The sequence below is a fragment of the Lipotes vexillifer genome, unplaced genomic scaffold (assembly GCF_000442215.2).
Source record: "Lipotes vexillifer unplaced genomic scaffold, Lipotes_vexillifer_v1.1 scaffold200, whole genome shotgun sequence".
Taxonomy (NCBI): domain Eukaryota; kingdom Metazoa; phylum Chordata; class Mammalia; order Artiodactyla; family Lipotidae; genus Lipotes; species Lipotes vexillifer.
In genome coordinates this window covers 438,011-457,124 of record NW_006790475.1, presented here as the reverse complement: position 1 = coordinate 457,124, position 19,114 = coordinate 438,011, and the positions used below count along the sequence as shown (strand labels likewise).

Below are 19,114 nucleotides of genomic sequence, written 5' to 3'. Positions count from 1 at the left end.
CTTTTTCATATTATATACACAGGCCTTCTATAAACGGCCAGTAAATCTTACCAAAGGGTGGCTGGCACTTCCTATTGACGGCATGTGGTACGTTATTCTACCATTTCTATCTTCTGACATCGAGGTCTTGGTAGAACGACGACCAACCGCGCGATGACCTGCTAACGTTGCACCCGTCGTCGACTGGGGCTCCGCACACCTTCCGGGCCCGTTCAGGCCTTTGTCCGTCGTTGTCCGGACGAGGTGAGGTCTCGTCCAACTGGGGCAGAGAGGTGACCTCAGGTCCCGGATCCGCGCGGGCTCCAAGGCCTAAGGGTGGCTGAGCTGGCCTCCACGTAGACACCCCTTCCTGGGTCCTCGAGGCTCTAATGGCCCTCCGCTGCGTTCCAATGGCCGCCATTCTTCTCGCCCTGCCGCGCCCGACGCCCAAAGGCACCACGTCCTCGGTGGCCTGCCGGAGGCTTCGCCTAACCCCTGCAGCGTGGGGTCGAGACCCGGCGGTGGACGGGATCTGGGCTCCGAGGGGCCGCCGCCATTAAGTCGCGGAGGTGAGGGTGGGGGAGCAGTTCGTTGCTGCTTCCAGGCTTGGGCACTGCCAGTGGGCGGCTGCGGTGAGGGCTCTGGGGCTCGGCAAGACACAGCCTGAGCCTGTCCAGGGGGCCCCCCAGTTCACCTGCCGACCGGAGGCCGGAGGGCCTGGAGGGCTCCGGGATAGAAGGCCGCGATCCCCTTCTCACCGCGCTCTCTGCCGGAACTCTGTACATAACATCTTTTATCTCAGACTACTTTTAGGATTTTTCTCTTTATTTCCATGGTTTTTATTTTCATGGTTCATGTGCTTGTGGGTCATTGTGCTTCTTGGATCTTTGGGTTTCTAATTTTCAACAAATTTGGAAAATTTTCAGTTACTATTCTTCACAAAAAATTTCTTTCCTGTACCTTTCTTTCTCCTCTTTGGGAGGTTTTAGTTCTATGTATATTAGGTCTCTTGAAGTTGTTCCACAGATAAATGACATTGTTCATTTTTTAACTTCCTTTTCTGTGTTTCATTTTGGATAGCTTCTGTTGCTATGTCTCCAAATTCACTTGTCTTTTCTTCATTTTCTAGTGTGCTGTTAATGTTACCAAACTGTTTAAATCTCAGACATCCTAGCTACCTCTCTCGAAATTTGATTTGGGCATTTTTATATCTTTCACGTCTCTGGTTCTCTTTTGAACATATGGAATAGAGAAATAATAAGTGTTTTACCATGTCTGCTGATGGTAATACCTGTGTTAGTTCTGGATTGTTTAGCTCAGTTGATTTTTCTTCTTATTTCTGAATTGAGTGGTATTTTCCTGCCTTTCTGCCCACTGGGTAACTTTTAGTTGGATGCCATACAGTGTGAATTTTAACCTGAATGTTGCTGGGGATTTTTGTGTGTGTATAAATCTTCTTGAGCTTAGATACAGTTAAGTTACTCTCAAACAGTTTGATCCTTTTGGGTCTTGGTTTTGGATTTGTTAAGTGGATTCAGACCTGATATTAGCCTGGGGCTAATTATTTCCCTGTTGAGTATTCTACTCAGTGTCTTGTGAATTATGAGGTCTTCCCATTTGACGGATGGGAGCAGGCACTAGTTGGGCCCTCCATTTTCTCCCAGCCTCTGTGCTGGGTCTCCAGTCCTTTCATGCAGTTCTTTCTTTGGCTTTGGGCAGTGCCCTTTTATGTAGGCACCCATCAGCTTCTGCTGCATCCTTAGCTGGGTGAGTGAGAGCACCTGCACATCTCCAGGGCACTCTCTGGGCAACTTTCTCCTCTCGTCCTGTCCTGTGAACTTTGGCCACATTGGACTCCCTGGCTCTGAGCTCTACCTCCTCTGCTCGCAGAGACCACTGAGCTCCACCTGGTTCTCTCCCTCTGCTGAGGCCTGGGAAGTCTCAGGGCAGCGAGCTGAAACATGTGTCCACTAAGACTGTATATGGTGAACATCTTGTCTTCTCACCATTGTTTTGGATTATTTTTTGTTTTACATTCCAATGATAAGTAAATACAGATAGTTATTGTAGTATTTTCACAGCTTACTTATGTATAGCGTAAATTGTTGTAAGTGTATTTTGCAAAAGTATTTATATACAGTGAACCTTTGCTGAAAATAGCTTCTTTAGATAAGTATAGATAATTTTTTTAAACTCTGAAAGACCATTAATGAAACTAATATTTAATCTGTGAAATAGCAAAATGCAGATTGCAGTGTGTTTTGGAACTAAACTGAAAGGTCAAATGATAGAAATAGAGCAAACTGTGATCTTAACAATTGAACCCAAATTTTATTTTCCTTTTTCAGGTGTGCCTTCTGATGCTGACTCTTCTGCTGCCAGTAATAAAGTCAGTGGTGCAAATAATTCTAAACCAAATCGCCCCTCTCTTGCCAAGATTCTCCTGTCATTAGATGGAAATCTGGCCAAACAGCAGGCCTTATCTCATATACTTACAGCACTGCAAATCATGTATGCCAGGTAGGCTCGTTTGCTAACTTTTGAAATCCCACAGCTATGTAAGCTTTGGGGTTTTGTAGTTTTTTGATGGAAAATGTTGTGTGTATTGTTTTTTTTTTTTTTTTTGCGATACGTGGGCCTCTCACTGTCGTGGCCTTTCCCGTTGCCGGACGCGCAAGCTCAGCGGCCATGGCTCACGGGCCCAGCCGCTCCGCGGCATGTGGGATCCTCCCAGACCGGGGCACGAACCCGCGTCCCCTGCATCGGCAGGCGGACTCTCAACCACTGCGCCACCAGGGAGGCCCTGTGTGTATTGTTTTTAAATACTGTGAGTTCTGGGTCGTACACCCTTTGACGGTGAATGATGGTATCTGTGCTTTCTTTAATGGAGGTTGAAATATGAATTAGAAAATCAAGTTAAAGAACATTTTCATTATTTTTTGTGGCCAATAAACTTTAAACATATTTTGGGGGATGAGAGGAAGAATCAGTTGTTACTAATATACAGTAATGTTTAAGACACCTGTCATCTCCTTCACTTTTGATAAGGCAGTTTTGGTAGTGCTGTCTTTTCCACCGTTTTGCTGCTGTTTTCTCACAACCTGAATAAGTGCCCCATCCATCAGTGTATCATGGTTATGGATCTGATGAATAGAAATTAATACTTACGCAGGAACATTAGTTTAGACCAAAGGCTGACTTAGTTGTTGAGAGGACATTTAGTCCTTGCTGTCTTGTGTGAGGCATCTTTGGTATTTGGCCTTCAGTAAACACAAAATTACCCTCAGGCTTGAACAAACCAAGAAGATTTCTCAGGGAAATACAGAGGCTGATTTTTATGTTGGCAGTTTTTCACCTGTCATCACTGTGGTCATTCAATAAATAAGATAAGGAGTAAATATTTTAGCTTTTAGCCGATGGATAGTAATAACTTGAAGTATTTTTCTAAAACTCTTTTTATACTTATAAAAATGAGGGGGTCCTTCAGTAAGCGCTTGTCCTGCCCCCTGACTCTTCCTTTCTGTACAGGTGAATGGCAGCTCACTGCAGGTCTGGCTTTCTCTCCTGACAGAGACGCCGTGGTCGGGGCCCTGATGCCAGCTGGCATGGTTGCCCTGGTGGAGTGTCCCTCGTTCTCTTCCTCAGCACCCCCTTCTGATGTGTCTGCCATGGCCAGTCCCATGAATGGAGAGGAGTGTGTGCTGGCTGTTGATATTGAAGACAGACTGAGTCCAAATCCATGGCAAGAAAAGAGAGGAGAGGTAAAAATAAATGGTAAAGCAATAAAGCAATATTTGATCAGAAAGGAAAAGGTAGCTAATTTGTATCTAGTAAAGTATAAGTCATTCTTTCACTTAATTCAGAGTGTTTTTGTGCCTACTGCTGTGATTTTTGGCTTGAATTAGAAAATATTCTGTTTGCCAAAGGAGCCTTGGAACTTCCCTGGCGGTCCAGTGACTAAGACTCCATGCTCCCAATGCACGGGGCCCTGGATTCGATCCCTGGTCAGGGAACTAGATCCCACACGCATGCTGCAACTAAGAGCTGGCATGATACAACTCGCCTGCCGCAACTAAAAAGATCCTTCATGCGGCGACGAAGATCCCGCGTGCTGCAGCTAAGTCCCGGCACAGCCAAATAAATAAATATTAAAAAAAAAAAAAAGCCTTTTTCTTGTGTAGATGGAAACAGATTATTGTTTTAAAAAGTTGCTAAATGCAAGTGCACAGTTGCTTATCTGAAGTTCTGAAACGTGAAAGCTCCAAAAGCTAAAGATTTTTGTAACTTATTTCAGGGAAAAATCCAACTTGAAGAAATGGGAGCTCATTTTAGTTGTTTTCATGTGACCCGTTGTGACTGTTAATAGGTTCTCCTGGGAATATGAATATGGTTGATTTTGCAAGGCTGTCCCAGACCCCACTGGAGGTGGTAGCTGGTGGTGTACGTGCCCTGTTACCTCTATAAAATCTGGTATATTCCAGATGGCCCAAGGGGTAAGGCTTTTGGAGTTGGATGGGAAGTGTGCCATGTTGCCAAGTTTCTCCTTCTTCATTTTAGATCGTCTCTTCTGAGGATGCCGTGACCCCCTCCGCAGTGACCCCATCTGCTTGCTCAGCTTCTTCTCGGCCATTTATCCCGGTAACAGATGACCCAGGAGCTGCCAGCATCATTGCAGAAACCATGACCAAAACCAAAGAGGTCAAGGGGCTTTCTTCTTTAACATTTTATTTTGAAATAAACTTAAATGTACACACAAGTTGCAGAAGTAGTTCACAGAAATAGAAATGGTAAAAGCCTGTGTTCTGTGTGATATACTCCTAGGTACCGTCTACCCTGGTTCTCCAGTTGTTAGTGTTTTTAAACCATTGGCGGGAGCGCTGTAGGGCACAATCCCCAACTCTCCTTAATGTTTCAGTGCATATTTCCTGAGTATCAGGACATTACCATTGATCCAGGATTACTTGCTGTCCATAGACCTACTCAGATTTTGCTCATTGTACCAGTAGTATCCTTTATAGGTCTAGGACCCAGCCCAGGGTTGAGTGTTGTGTCTTTGGTCTTCAATATGGAACAATCCTTCAGTTCCTGTTTTTGTCAGAAACGCCACAAGAATGATGCAGGGTTCTTTTCAGTGCATCCCATTGGGATGTCTGCATTGTTAATTTGCTGCATTATAGGTGATGTTAATTCTTACTATTTTGTTAAAAGTATCTGCCAGATTTCTCTATTGGAAGTTAATAAAAGTGTGTTAATAAGTATTCATGGGGAGATACTTTGAGACTGTGTTACTACCTTATCCCTTGTCATATTTTCACTACCAGTTTTTAGTATCTTGATGATTCTAGCTGGATCCATTATTACTGTGGTAGTTGTCATGTGGTGATTTTTCAAATTTCATCATTCCTTTTGGAATATCACTGTTGCAGTTCTTCTGTAAGGGAGAACTTTCCTTTCTCATCTCATCTGTCTGTCTATTGGTACAGATTCATGGGATCCTGTTTTACTCAAATAATGACATACATCATTTGACACCCAAATTGCCCCAGACTTGGCCATTGGGAGCCCTTTCCAGCTGGTTTGTCCTTCTGATGTGTCCCCATAACTCTTTGAGCACTTCCTTACTTTCTAGCACAATAGAGTGTTCCAAACTTATCTTTCACCTACCCTGCCCTCGCCCTGGAATCAGCCATTTCTCCAAGGAGCGCTGGTTCCTTTTAGTGGATCAGAGAATTTAGAAACAAGATCTGGGAGCTTGGAAAGCTGATTGCTACTGGGTGTCCTTGGTTTAGGCCCTCTCAGCAAACAGACACACACACCCACAAGCATTTATTTCTCCTTTGGCATCTTATCTATATAATGAAAACCATGAGTGGTTCAAACCAATACTTTAGTTTTCAGTCCAACACCACAGGGTTTATTCTTGCTCTCTTTCTATATTTTAGGTATATAATCCTTTTATATGTTGTTGGATTGCTTTGCTATTTTGCACCTATATCTTCTCCTGATTTGGGTTAAAGCGTAATACTGGTCTCCTGGAATGAGTTGGGCTGTGTTCCTTCCTCTTCTGTTTTTTAGAAGAGTTTATGAAGGTTTGGTATTAATTCTTTAAATATTTGGTAGAATTTTCTCTGTTCTAACATGTTCTGATTATTCTTATATTTCCTTGTTTCTTGGCACAACACAAAATTCTAGGTTCAACAAGATGTTTTATATTCCAGCACAGAAATCAGCTGTTTCTCCAAGAGGTCTTGGTTCTTTTTAATGGAGAATGGTACTTAGAAGCCAAGATCTGGGCTTTCATACTCTCACTGCTGTTGGGGGGGGGCTGCTGTTCACAACCGCTGTTCCTGGGCAGAGCTAGGAAATAAGCGTGTGTGCGTGTGCATGTGCGTGTGTGTGTGTGTGTGCGCATGTGCGCATCCATGCAATAAGTTATACACATTAATATTTATTTTGTTATATATCTACATATAGTGAAACCGCAGCAATATAATCAATTCTAGTAACTGCACAGGATTCATTCTACTTTCCTCCCTTTCTGTGTTGGAAACTCTCTTCTCTGAAAGGGAGAAACCTGGCTCCTGTTAGTGACTGTTTACTAACTTGCCCTTAGGTAGCCACCCTCCCATTTTCACTGTCGTTCCTCTCCCACACGGACACCCCCCGTCGCCTGCACAGCTTCTGGCACTCAGAACCAGCCTGCCCTCGGCAGGGATAACCTCTCACCCTGCTTGACCTGTGACTTCCCTCACCCCCGCACCCAGTGCCGCTGGCCCAGAGCAGGGACATCTTCCCCTTGGCTCTAACACGCGGCGCCCCAACATGGATGCCCTCCTGAGCCCGCCGGGTGCCCCCATGCCAGGCCATCGCGCCTGCTCCCACCGTCTTCCCTGCCGGCCGACCCTGGGAACAGACACACGTTGTTGCCAGTTACATCTGGAACTCTGGATTTATGTTATGCTCTTACTGCTGATGAAAATATGTCCTATGGAAAATCGTCATAACCATCTGTGGTGATGAGGAAATTGCTATTTATAAATTAGGTGTCTGGACTCAGCTTCTGATATTTGGCAGTCTCCTAGGGTGAGGATTTAATGCAGAAATTAATCTGAATTATGCAAAATTTTTGCTTTTAGCTAGAAGAGGGATGGTATAATTTCTTTCTTACCAATTTATTTATGAGACATAGGCATTATCCAGAGTATAGCCCTTAATTCCTATCATTTCAGTTTTGGTTTGATTCATAAATAATGGCAAAGTAATTTTCATGTTAGTTTTGGGCTTATTCAAGGATCGGCAGCTAGTGATTTTATTTTTTTAGCACTTCCTTTGGACTTGTCCTCTATTTTTTTTAACCTCGCCCCCCCACCAAAAAAATGTTTGATCCTGCTTCAAATAAGACCAAAGATGCTATATATGATTAATATATTCCACTGGATGCTTTCGCTGGTCTTCAGTGAATGAGATTCTGGAATGTCATCGTTTCCGTTGAATTTCACTTACTGATTCCCTGAGTGTTCATTCGGAGGTAGGAGCAGGGTCTATTTCTTTAAAGGGAGAAACCGTGCTCCTGCCCGAGAGAGCTATGGCTTCCAGGGCCAACTTGAGCATTGATGGACTTTGCGCATTGGATATGTCACATTCCCCTTAAGGTTCCTGAGTGGGGCTTGTGCTTCCCCTGGCTCATTTCTGTTTCTGAAAAGCATTGGCACTGGTTTCACTGAAATCCAGAAGGCAAGAGAGAAGAGAAGAGGCACTTATGGCACCTTGTTCTTCCCCTGGAGAGCTGGACTCTGCTTAGGGAATGGGAAGGGCCAGGCTGCTCCCCTGTTCAGCACAGGTCTCAGTGATGCTCAGAAGCTGTGGGATTTCCCAGCTCTGACGGCTCCCTGTTCCCCCCTGTAAGCTGGACCCTACCGCCAGCCCCCAAGAGGCTCCTTTGTGGTGGGTGGCAGGCTGTGGGGTGGCCGTCCCGGGGGGGCACCCCGACCCTCATGCGGGGTTGGGGGTGTCAGTGATGCTGCCACAGGCAAACAAGCGTCTCCTTTCCTCTGCTAATGTGGAGAGGTAAATGATCACAGGTGTGGTTTGTTTTAACTGACATACTGTGAATGGGAAGTGCAAGGGGAATATTGAGAAGACTCTTACTTTGTATATTTTCTTTTTATTTTTTTATTTTTTTATTTTTATTTATTTATTTTTTTGCGGTACGCGGGCCTCTCACTGTTGTGGCCTCTCCCGTTGCGGAGCACAGGCTCCCGACGCGCAGGCTCAGCGGCCACGGGTCATGAGCCCAGCCGCTCCGCGGCATGTGGGATCTTCCCAGACCGGGGCACGAACCTGTGTCCCCTGCATCAGCAGGCGGACTCTCAACCACTGCGCCACCAGGGAAGCCCTGTATATTTTCTTTTTAAAAGAACCTAAGGGGCAAGAGATTATGGACAATATGTTACATGCCAATAAGTCCATTAAATAAGATTCTAAGAAAGAATTATGGAGAGGATCTAGACAAAATATGTAAAAGTGTAGTGTACAAATTTAGTTGATAGAAAACTCCCAGACATACCCTATGGGGGTAATTTTACATGGTGTGATTTCATTCCAAGTCTCCCCTTGTAACGTACCTCTGTTATGAACTTGGTCACAGTATAAATTGTCATTTCTTTATAGTTTAGGCATTCCTTTTGACAGCCGTTGGTAATTTGTAAAATAGGTAATCGATCTTGAAAGCATAGTGCAGGGTGGTGGAGATTTTAGGGGCTTGTCATTTCTTAATCTAGTATTTCATGGTCTTAAATGTCTCAGAAAGTCCCTGATTCATTATTGGTAATCATGTATCCTTTGAGTTTATGACTGTTTACCTCTTAACATATCATTCCTCATTTTAATTGTTTGACTTTTTAGGATGTTGAAAGCCAAAATAAAGCGTCAGGCCCGGAACTTCAGTCCTTGGATGAGTTCACCAGCCTGTTGGTTGTGGACGACACGCGCGTCATGGTGGACCTGCTCAAGCTGTCTGTGTGCGGCCGGGCCGGGGACAAGGGCAGGGACGTGCTTTCGGCTGTGCTGTCTGGCATGGGCGCCGCCTACCCACAGGTGAGCTGCAGGCGGGTGGGCGGGCTGGAGGTGCTGATGCTGTCTCGTGCTTAAAGGGCTCCTGCTAAAGATGAGTCCCTTCTCTGTCATCTGTGCTGCAGTTGCTCCCCAGTTTGCCTTTTGATGTAATTTTGACATTTTAGAATTTAGAAATTTCTAGTTTTTACGAAGTCAGATCTGCCAGTTTTTTCATTTATGGCTTCTGGATTTTGTATTATACCGAAAATATGCTACCAGCATGACATTGTTTAAAAAACTCTCTCACGTTTCTTCTAATCATTTTTACGTTTTCATTTATTATATTTACCTTTTTGAACTACCTGGGATTTATTGTGATGTAAGGGGTAAAGTGAGGATTCAACTTTACTTTTTCCTAGATGGCGAACATGTTGCCCCAACATCATTGATTGAATAAATCCATCTTTTCCCTAGTGATTTGAAGACCACTTTTAATCATATTCTAAACTTTTATGGACTTTTTTCTGTTCCATTAATCTAGTTTCTGTGCTCCAATACCACAGTATTTTAAGTATTAACTATTTAAAATAGATTTTAATATTTGGTAGCACTGAGTCCTGTGGGACTTTCTGCCGTGGTGATGTTCTGTACCCGAGCCATCCAGTGTGGTAGCCACCAGCCATATGTAGCTATTGAGTACTTGAAATGTAGCTAGTGCACCTGAGGCACTGAAGTTTTCATTTTATTTAACTTTAATTAATTTAAATTTGAACAGCCACATGTGGCTAGTCTAGGGTGTAAAGTCAATATCATATCAGTATATCTTAAAAGTAGAATTGATTAGTCCTGAAGTCCTTGGGCTTCCTTAAGGACCCTTATTTATCAGCAGCCTTGCTCTGCCTTTTCAGAACTGGCTGTGTCAGGGAGTCTGATGCCATGTGCCCTGTGCAGATGTGTCATCTGTGTTTCTCCAAGTTCCCTATCACCACCACCAAAACCATAAAGTACTTAAGTATGGTCAAGTGGTCTTGAAATCATAGTAAATGGTTTGGTAGGTATTTTAGGGGCTTTGTTAATTGCTTAATTGTATTCAGGAGGAACTAAAAGTTATAGGTTTCCTACTTTGTAGTTTTCTGAGTCAAGTTACTTGGCTTAATTCTGAGAGATTAAATCAAGGTGAATTGCCATAAGCAAAATATTAATGTTTTCACAAGTTTAATGTATTTGTGCGAGGAAAGGATGGAATGAGAACATGGATTTAAAGTAATAATACCCAGCATTTCTTGTACACATTACCTGCCAGGCCTCGTTCTTGGTGCATTCTCTCAGTATGGAGCACAGGCTTTCCCTTTGTTTACAGATAAGCACACTGAGGCTCTCAGAGGTCATTACTGCCTCAAAGACACTCAGGTTGCTGGTGGGTGGGAGAAGTGGTGGTGGACTCTTGAGTGCTCTGAGGACAGAACCGCAGCTGTCACCGCTCTGTCACCCTCACCTCAGAGCTTATTGGCCTCTCCTGGGGGACTGACTGGCTTTGCAGAGGAAGGTTCTGAAGCCCAGAAGAGCCCTAGTGGGCTGTGCATTAGGAGTTTGATGATGTCAGCATCTCAGATTCAAGGGGAGACAGAAACAAAGGTGGGGATTATCTTCAAACTTTCCTGGCCAGTGGCAAGATGCTACTCCTGTGTCCTACTCTGACCTGATATTTGGGACTGTTTAAGAAAAAAAGAGAAACTTTTGAATTTATAATGATAACACCTAAATGGCAGTGATCTTAGTTTGTCATTAATAAAGCTGTTTGCTAAGCTAATCTGTTTATTATCTAAGTATGAGGAAAAATAGATAAAAACAATCACTTATTTCTGAAAAGTACAGAATAGATTCATTATTTTTCTCCAAATTAAAAATATTTGGAGGTTAATATGTTATTACTGTAACAGCATATTCTTGTTTGTTTTTAAAAATAGCAGTCAAGGTGTTTATAATCACCAGTATTGACCATTTAAATTGTGTGAGTCACTAAAATTTTCAAATGAAATTGGAACATTATGGATTGTTGGGAGAATGTGGTATGGAGGCTGACCCTAAACGTCTTGGGTCAAGAGACACCCCCAGTTGTCTTCATATTTGTAGCCCTCATTTCAGATGCTGTCTGCTGCTGTTCAACCTGGACAGCTTGGTCGTTCCTCTCCCTTCCTGCTTCCCTCCTGCTTGGCGCCCAGTGCCTTCTAGGATCTTGGTCCTTTTTATCCCTTCTGCTCCTTCGCTTCATAGTTTTGTTCCTGGGGCAGAAGAAATCTTGTCTTGATGTAAAGAGAAACTGTTGTAATCACAGGCATTTCATTTCATCAGTTGCCATGTATTGGGTGTCTTGGGTGTGTCAGGCACCTCCTGGCTGCTACCTCTGCGAGCTCTGTGCTGTCTTGATTTTCTGGGTGAGGAAACTGAGCCCTAATTTGAACTAGATTTCTCAAACTCCCAAGGCCTCCACTCTGCCCCCGTCCCTATGGAAAGATCTGAATTGGGCGGGCATCCTGACATCCTTCTGCTTTGTACCCCGCTTCCTCCTGCAGGTGGCAGATATGTTGTTGGAGCTCTGTGTCACCGAGTTGGAGGATGTAGCCACAGACTCACAGAGTGGTCGCCTGTCCTCTCAGCCCGTGGTGGTGGAGAGTAGCCATCCCTACACTGATGACACTTCCTCCAGCGGTACAGTGAAGATACCAGGTACTCAGGGCTGGCCCCAGGGAGGAAATGGGGCGTCCTTGCCTGTAGAACAGCTTCATTTCTGCAATTGCATCAGTAGAAGCAGCCGTCATTGTTTTATAGAAAAGAAGCTACGGAATTGCTGTAGAATCACTTTTCCCACCTTTTCTAGAAAAACGACTCCCCCCGCCGCCCCCGGCCCCGAAACAAAGCATGATAAAGAAAACCACGCAAAGTAAATGTTTAGCTTAATGCTTATTAGATGGATGCCTTAGTCACCAAAACTCAGGTCTAGAGGTTTTGTGCCTGTCCACAGAAGCCCTCCTTGTGTCCTCCCCTGAAGTAACACTGTCCTGGCTTGTGTTTCTGGACAGTTTCTATTACCCAAGCGTGCGTTGTCATCTTAACTCTCTTAATTAATAATTTCCATCTTTTAAGTTTCTTTTGACCTACAGTTTTTTCCTTTTTTCTCAACAATTCACCTATGGAGGAACCTGGACCTTTGACATGCACACTCCTCCTGCACTTCCACCTGCCCCCCAGCCCCGTCTTTCTGCAGATTTCCCCTGATTCAGAGGTCCAGTTAGTTCAGCCTTTGGAGAGACCATTGGTATTTGTGATCCAGCATCTGGAAGCACCTGCTATCGGCTTGTCTCTCCTTTGGTGATGGCAGCTGCTACTGATGCTCATTGCCTGAGGCCATTAAATCCATTAGAGGTTGCAAAATGGTGCTATTCTAATCGTTCCATTGCTTTCTTATTTATTTGCTAGAATACTCTATATAGGGACATTTCCTCTCCTTTGGCTTGTTGTTTGAGTAAGAAAGGCAGGATAAAAGCTTGATTCTTTTCTTCTCTTTACATTTTCAAGAGAATGAACTGGTTACCTATCATTCTTTAAAGGTGACCAGTTCTTTTTTCTTTTTTTTTCTTGGCTGCACCTCACGGCTCATGGGATCTTAGTTCCCCTACCAGGGATTGAACCCAGGCCCACGGCAGTGAAATCTCCAAGTCCTAACCACTGGACAGCCAGGGAATTACCTGTTTTTTCTTTTATGTCATTATGAACTCATGGTTTTAAACATATATGATGGGCTTTAATCCATTGTGACTATTATCCTACTGAAGCTCAAATTATCCCATCTCCAGACATTGGGAACCTCTTCAGTTTGGCTCTTGCAGTGACTCCCATATAGTCTGATATGACAGGATGATTTAGGCTTGTCATGTAGTTTCTCTCCTCCACCTGGAATCTGCCCTGGTATCTTTTAGTGGAGATAGCATTTCAGGTCACTGGGCTATCACTGTTTCTAGATTTTTTCAGTGGACAGAGATAGGATGAATGAGTGGACAGTCAGACAGACTGACTGACTGACTGACTTTCTTTTGAGTTCATAATGATATGATAGAGCCAAATTCAGAGCTACAAGGTTTCTACTTAACCTCTTCTGTTACGTCAGTGTTTCTTTTGTTCCATACCCAAAATCCTGGTTCTAAGACACGGGATGATAGAATATCTCATAATTACTTATTTGCTTTATCCCACATTACATGCACAAAAGACTAACAATACAATTCTAATACTACCAAACATGCGTATACTTACTGAAAATATTTAACAAATGTCTTTTCTTGCTCTCTTCATTGTTGTAACTTTATTTAAATGATTATACTGTATATCCCAGAGCATAATAGCTGTTACATACTCTACTTCCTTCCTTTTAATTTGCATTTAGTTTTAGTTGTCTCCTTCCTTATTGTGATTGTCTGAAGCTCATAATCTCATCAGTTCCTCATCAGGGCTCAGAGGACGGCAATCCCGACTGAGGTCAGCTTGTTCTAAGAGTTTGTGCCCAAATTTGAAAGTTAGCTTTTTTGGATAGCATGTTTTTCTCCTTTGAAAGTGGGAAAATACTAATCTGTTCCCCCGCCCCTTATAAATTGTGCTTTCTTTCCGTAATTTTACTAGAATATGTTTTCATATTGGTTGTTACAAGGCGATATTCTCAGATAAGGGGTTGTGCCCCTTTAAAGTGTAGTTTCAGGTCTTGTCTTTCAAGACAGTTTTTTTGCATTACAGTTTGTAGTATTTGTATCCTAGCTTCAGTTTTCTTTTTCATGGCTATGTGGTCGTTTTCTTGTGTTGGATGCCGTGTAGAGCCAGGGATGGGGGTGGGGTCCCCGGGCTGAGGCCTTTTAGGAACTGCGCATAGCAGGTGAGCGGTGGGTGAGCAAGCGAAGCTTCATCTGCTGGGAACCATCATCCCCACCCCCGGCCGTGGAAGAATTGTCTTCCACGAAACCGGTCCCTGGTGCAAAAAGGTTGGGGACCGCTGTTTTAGAGTCAGTGTTGGCTACTTCCTCTCAAGTGCTTCTTTTTTCTTTTTTTAAAAACAGTTTTGGAGGAACAGATTAATTAATTAATTAATTAATTAAATAATTTATGTCTGCGTTGGGTCTTCGTTGCTGCGCGCGGGCTTTCTCTAGTTGTGGCGAGCGGGGGGGCTACTCTTCGTTGCGGTGTACAGCCTTTTCATTATGGTGGCTTCTCATTGTAAGGCATGGGCTCTAGGTGGGTGGGCTTCAATAGTTGTAACACCCAGGCTCAGTAGTTGTGGCTCGTGGGATCTAGAGTGCAGGCTCAGTAGTTGTGGCTCGTGGGATCTAGAGTGCAGGCTCAGTAGTTGTCGTGCACGGGCTTAGTTGCTCCACGGCATGTGGGATCTTCCTGGACCAGGGCTCAAACCCGTGTTCCCTGCATTGGCAGGCGGATTCTTAACCACTGCACCACCAGGGAAGTCCCTCAAGTGCCTTTTATCGCTTTCTTTTTTTTCCCTTTTGTCCTTCTGTTTGTTTCAAAGCATTATTCGTTGTGTTTATTTTCTCCTGTGCTCTTTTCTAGTTTAATTTTCATTTCTGAATTCTTTAAAAAAATTCTTTATTTAAATGAGAAAATTCCTATTTTCTCATTTAGTGTTTTGGTTGTCCTAATTCTAATTTATGTTGTTCTTTCATATCTTGTATCATTTTCCTAATTTCTTTTAGCTTATTTTGAAATAATAGATGATAATTTTCATGTGTTTTGTGGGTACATCTTGTAGGGAAATTTTATTCTGTTCTTATTCTCTCTTTTATAACAATAACTTTTTATTGCATTTGACCTTGATACTCTTTTTAAATTAATTTTTATTGGAGTAGTTGCTTTACAGCATTGTGTTAGTTTCTACTGTACTACAAAATGGATCAGCTATACATATACATATATCCCCTCTTTCTTGGATTTCTGACCTTGATACTTTTATCCTGATCATTTTTATGTGAAACTAGTATTCTTAAACTTTTAGAATGAGATGGCATTCATCAAAGCTTCTTTAACTTTGAGCTCTTACTCTTTCATAGAAATTTACAAAACAAAAGATAATTCCACTCAGCGGTTGCCTAAGACAAAAATCTGGTATCCCTCTTCCTCTTTTCTGTTTCTCTCTTTACTTCATAACCAGTCTACCAGCAAGTCCTATCATTTCTACTTTAAAAATATATTCCAAATTAGGTCGTTTATCACCAACTCCAGATCATTCTGGGTCCAACCATCTAGTCTCACCTGGTTTATTATACTAGATGTCATATACTAGTATATGACATGTTCTGCTTCTACTTCTCACCTTCTACTTCTCACCTACTTGTTCCCCAGAATCAACTACTTATGTGGCATCTAGAGAGATTCTCTTAAACGAGTCAGAACATACTGGTACTCCGCTTAAAACCCACCAGTACACCCCTGTAACCTTAAAATAAGATGTAAACCCTTGATGGTGGCCTGTGCAACTTTACATGAGCCCTGTTCACCTCTCCAACAACATTCTCTTCCTCTCTACCCGTCTCTCTCTCCTGTCCCCTCCACGTCATCTTCTTTGCTGGTCCTTAAATATGTTTTTCTCCTGTGAAAGTGGGAAAATGATCATCTGTTTTCCCCCCTTATAAATTGTGCTTTCTTTCTGTAATTTTACTAGAATATATTTTCATATTGGTTGTTATAGGCGATATTCTCAGATAAGGGGTTGTGCCCCTTTAAAATGCAGTTTCAGGTCTTGTCGTTCAAGACAGTTTTTTGCCTTATAGTTTGTAGTATTTGTTTGCATCCTTGCTTCGGTTTTCTTTTTCATGGGTATGAAAAGGCAGATGGCAAGTACAAAGCAAGACAAATGGCCTAAACCTGAAACATATTTAAGGACCATCCTTACAGTCTTTGCCTTTTGATTGAGATGCTTAGGCCATTCATATATAATGTAATTATAGATGGGGTTGGATTTACATCTGGATTAGGAAGACAGTTAGTTATAGACAATGTGGTTGGATTTACATCTGCCATTTTGCTGTGTGTGTTCTCTGTGCCTTGTGTCCTTTTTTGTTCCTCCTTCAGTGCTTGGTTTTATATTAAACAAAATTTTCTTTAGTGTACCATTTAAATTCCTCTGTTGATTTTAAACCACTTTTATTGGTGTTTGCTCTGAGGATTAAAATACATATTTTAATTTATCACAGTCTCTGTCAGGTTAATATTTTAGTTCTGGTAAAATGCAGCAACTTTGCTTCGTTATAGTTCTATTTCATCTTCCTTCATTTTTGCTGTTATTGTTGTATATACTGTATCTGTATACGTTGCAGACCTGTGCAACATATTTGTAACTATATGTATTACAAATACATGTATGTGATTTAATAATTGTCGCATTGTGTCAGGGATTGGCCAACTTTCATATGTCACAAAATATTATTTTGAATTTTTTCCAACTATTAAAAAATGTACAGACTGTTCTTAGCTCACAGGCTATGTAAAAATGGTGAGTGGGACAAATTTCTCCTGTGGACTATAGTTTCTTAAGCTCTCCTTTATACAGTCTTTCACCTTGTAAAAATATTAAGAAAAGGGGAAAAAAACCCTTATTTCTCAATCCATGTCTTTCCCATTTTTAGTGCTCTTTATTTCTTCCTGTGGATTCAAGTTACTCTCCAGTATCATTTTATTTCAGCCTGAAATACTTTAAGTGGTTTTTCTAAATCATGTCTGCTGGCAGTGGATTCTCTCAGTAAGTGTGTATTTGGGAATGTTTTTATTTTGCCTTCGCTTTTGAAGGATAGTTTTGCTGGAGATAGAATTCTTAGTTGATAGGCATTTTTCTCTCATATCACTTTAAATTTGTCATCCCACTGGGTTCTTGTGTTCATTGTTTCTCAAGAGAAGTCCAAGATAACTGTATTTTGTACCCCTATATGTTATGTGTCTTTTTCTCTTGCTTTCATGATTTTCTCCTTGTCTTTAATTTTCAACAGTTTCAGTATAATGTGTCTGGGTGGGGATCTCTTTGTGTTTTCCTGCTTGGGGTTATTAATTTTTGCAACTGTGGATCAATGTTTTTCATCAGACTGGAGATTTGGGGCTATCTCTGTTCAAGTACTTTTTCTGCCCCCCGTTAACCTCTTCCCTCTTTTTTGGGGGGTGGGATTCCCATTATGCATATGTTTGTATGCTTGATGTTGTCTCCCAGGTTTATGAGACTTTATTTATCTTCAAACTTTTTTCTTCTGTTCTCCAGTTAGAGTAATAGAAATTACACAGTCTTCAAGTTGTTTAATGATTCTTTTTTTCCTGCCATTTCAAATCTGCTGTTTTGTCCAGCTGGTGAATGTTTCATTTAGGTCATTGTACTTTTTTCACCCCCAGAATTCCTCTTAGTACTTTTTTCTTCGAGTCATTGTTATCATATTTTCTTTTGTGATCATGTTTTCTCTGGTTTTCTTGAACTCTTTGAACATATTTATTACAACTGCTTTGAAGTTGTGTTCTACTCAGTGCAGCATCTGGCCATTGGGGTCAGTTTCTGTTGCCTGATTTTCTTCCTGAGTATGGCTCACACTTTTCAGTGTTTTTGCATATCCCATTATTTTTTATTGAAAACCGGACATTTTAGATTGTATTGTGTCACCTGGATTCTGACTTTCTTTTTAAGATTTGTAATTGTCACTGGGTTTCTTTGGTTGTTTTGTGTGTTTGTTTTGTAACATGCCTGGAATTACTCTCTGAAATCTCTCCCCCACATCACATATCCACTGGGGTCCCTGCTCATTTTTCTGTTTTGATTTTTGTTTTCTAGCCTGACTTCTAGGGTTTGCTCTATGTCTGCTTGGTTTGGTGCTCAAGCCTGCTGAGTTCCCTTCTGCGGGTGGATCTCTGTGTGGGTGGGAGCAAGGAGGGCATGGAAGTCAGTGTTTTGGCAGTCTTCCCTGTGCGTGTGTGTGTGCGCCCTACTCTTACCGTTTTCCTGAGTACACGTGCCTCACGTCATCCAGGCCTCCATGATGTCCTCACTGAGCCCTTCTTTGCTCTCTGACTTCCAGGATCTTCCTGTTAGAGTTCTGGCTAGTTCTCAGGTCTGGCACCCCCCCAGCCACACGCCCGTCCCCGGGCCAGCAAAGATGCAAGCTTTTCTGTGTGTCCTCAGTTGCCCTCCTTACTCTCTGACTTCCAGAATCTCTGCCCGGGCACTTCCCCTGCTCTACACAGTGAGCATAAAGCCCCAGGAGGTAGAGTCCCACCCTGGTAGAGCTGTGCCCCAGCTTGCGTAGAGCAGCCCCAGGCGAGGACACCACAGGCTTTCACTGTCCCTACCCAAGTCTGGCAGGTTTTTCCATAAATAATCACTTCTCAATTTGTTGCTTGCCATTAATTGATTTGAAGAGCCTTGGAATCACTGTTTTTCTTTATCATTTTGAGTGGTTTTATAGTTATTTTGCCACACTCTTCCCTCTACCATAACCCAGTCCAACCCTTTACTGATTCTTTTGTAAGCTAATTTGTCCCAGAGAAGACTCTAGATCTAATGCTAAATGCTTGATGCATGTGATTTTATATGGCTTTTTAAATATGGGGGTGGGCGGGATAATAAAGCATGGTCTCATAGCTGGGGCTGCAGCATGAAAATGTGCCCAGAAGTGAGACCACAAAACCAGTTGGCCAAGTGAGAATGTCTTCTGGCGTTTCCATCACAGGTGAATTCTTTTGTGGGAGGCAGGGTGGGAGAGAGGGGTGCTCAGTCTTAGGTTCTTATTTTTTGAGGTTAGTTCTTCCTGAGTTTTTGCTTTTCATTAGCTGTTACACATCATTTTAGTCTCACTGCTTCTGTGTGGCTTTTGGCCTTGTCTGTGGTATGTTGAGTGGGAGTTGTTACTTTGTGTTTTGTGCTCGCTTGTCCTCCAGGCGCAGAAGGACTCAGGGTGGAGTTTGACCGGCAGTGCTCCACAGAGAGGCGCCACGACCCTCTCACAGTCATGGACGGCGTCAACAGGATTGTCTCCGTGCGGTCAGGTGGGAAGCCAGT

The 19,114-nt window shown here is 42.7% G+C and overlaps 1 protein-coding gene across 1 annotated transcript in view; it reads left to right on the top strand.

Moving 5' to 3' along the window:
* The window catches only part of HERC2 (HECT and RLD domain containing E3 ubiquitin protein ligase 2), a 231,524-nt gene that overhangs the window by 175,392 nt on the left and 37,018 nt on the right, over positions 1-19,114 (top strand). Inside the window, 6 exon segments of the mRNA XM_007463762.1 lie at positions 2,328-2,499; positions 3,551-3,740; positions 4,537-4,677; positions 8,884-9,075; positions 11,607-11,760; positions 18,994-19,101. Coding sequence (XP_007463824.1) covers positions 2,328-2,499; positions 3,551-3,740; positions 4,537-4,677; positions 8,884-9,075; positions 11,607-11,760; positions 18,994-19,101 — 957 coding nt within the window.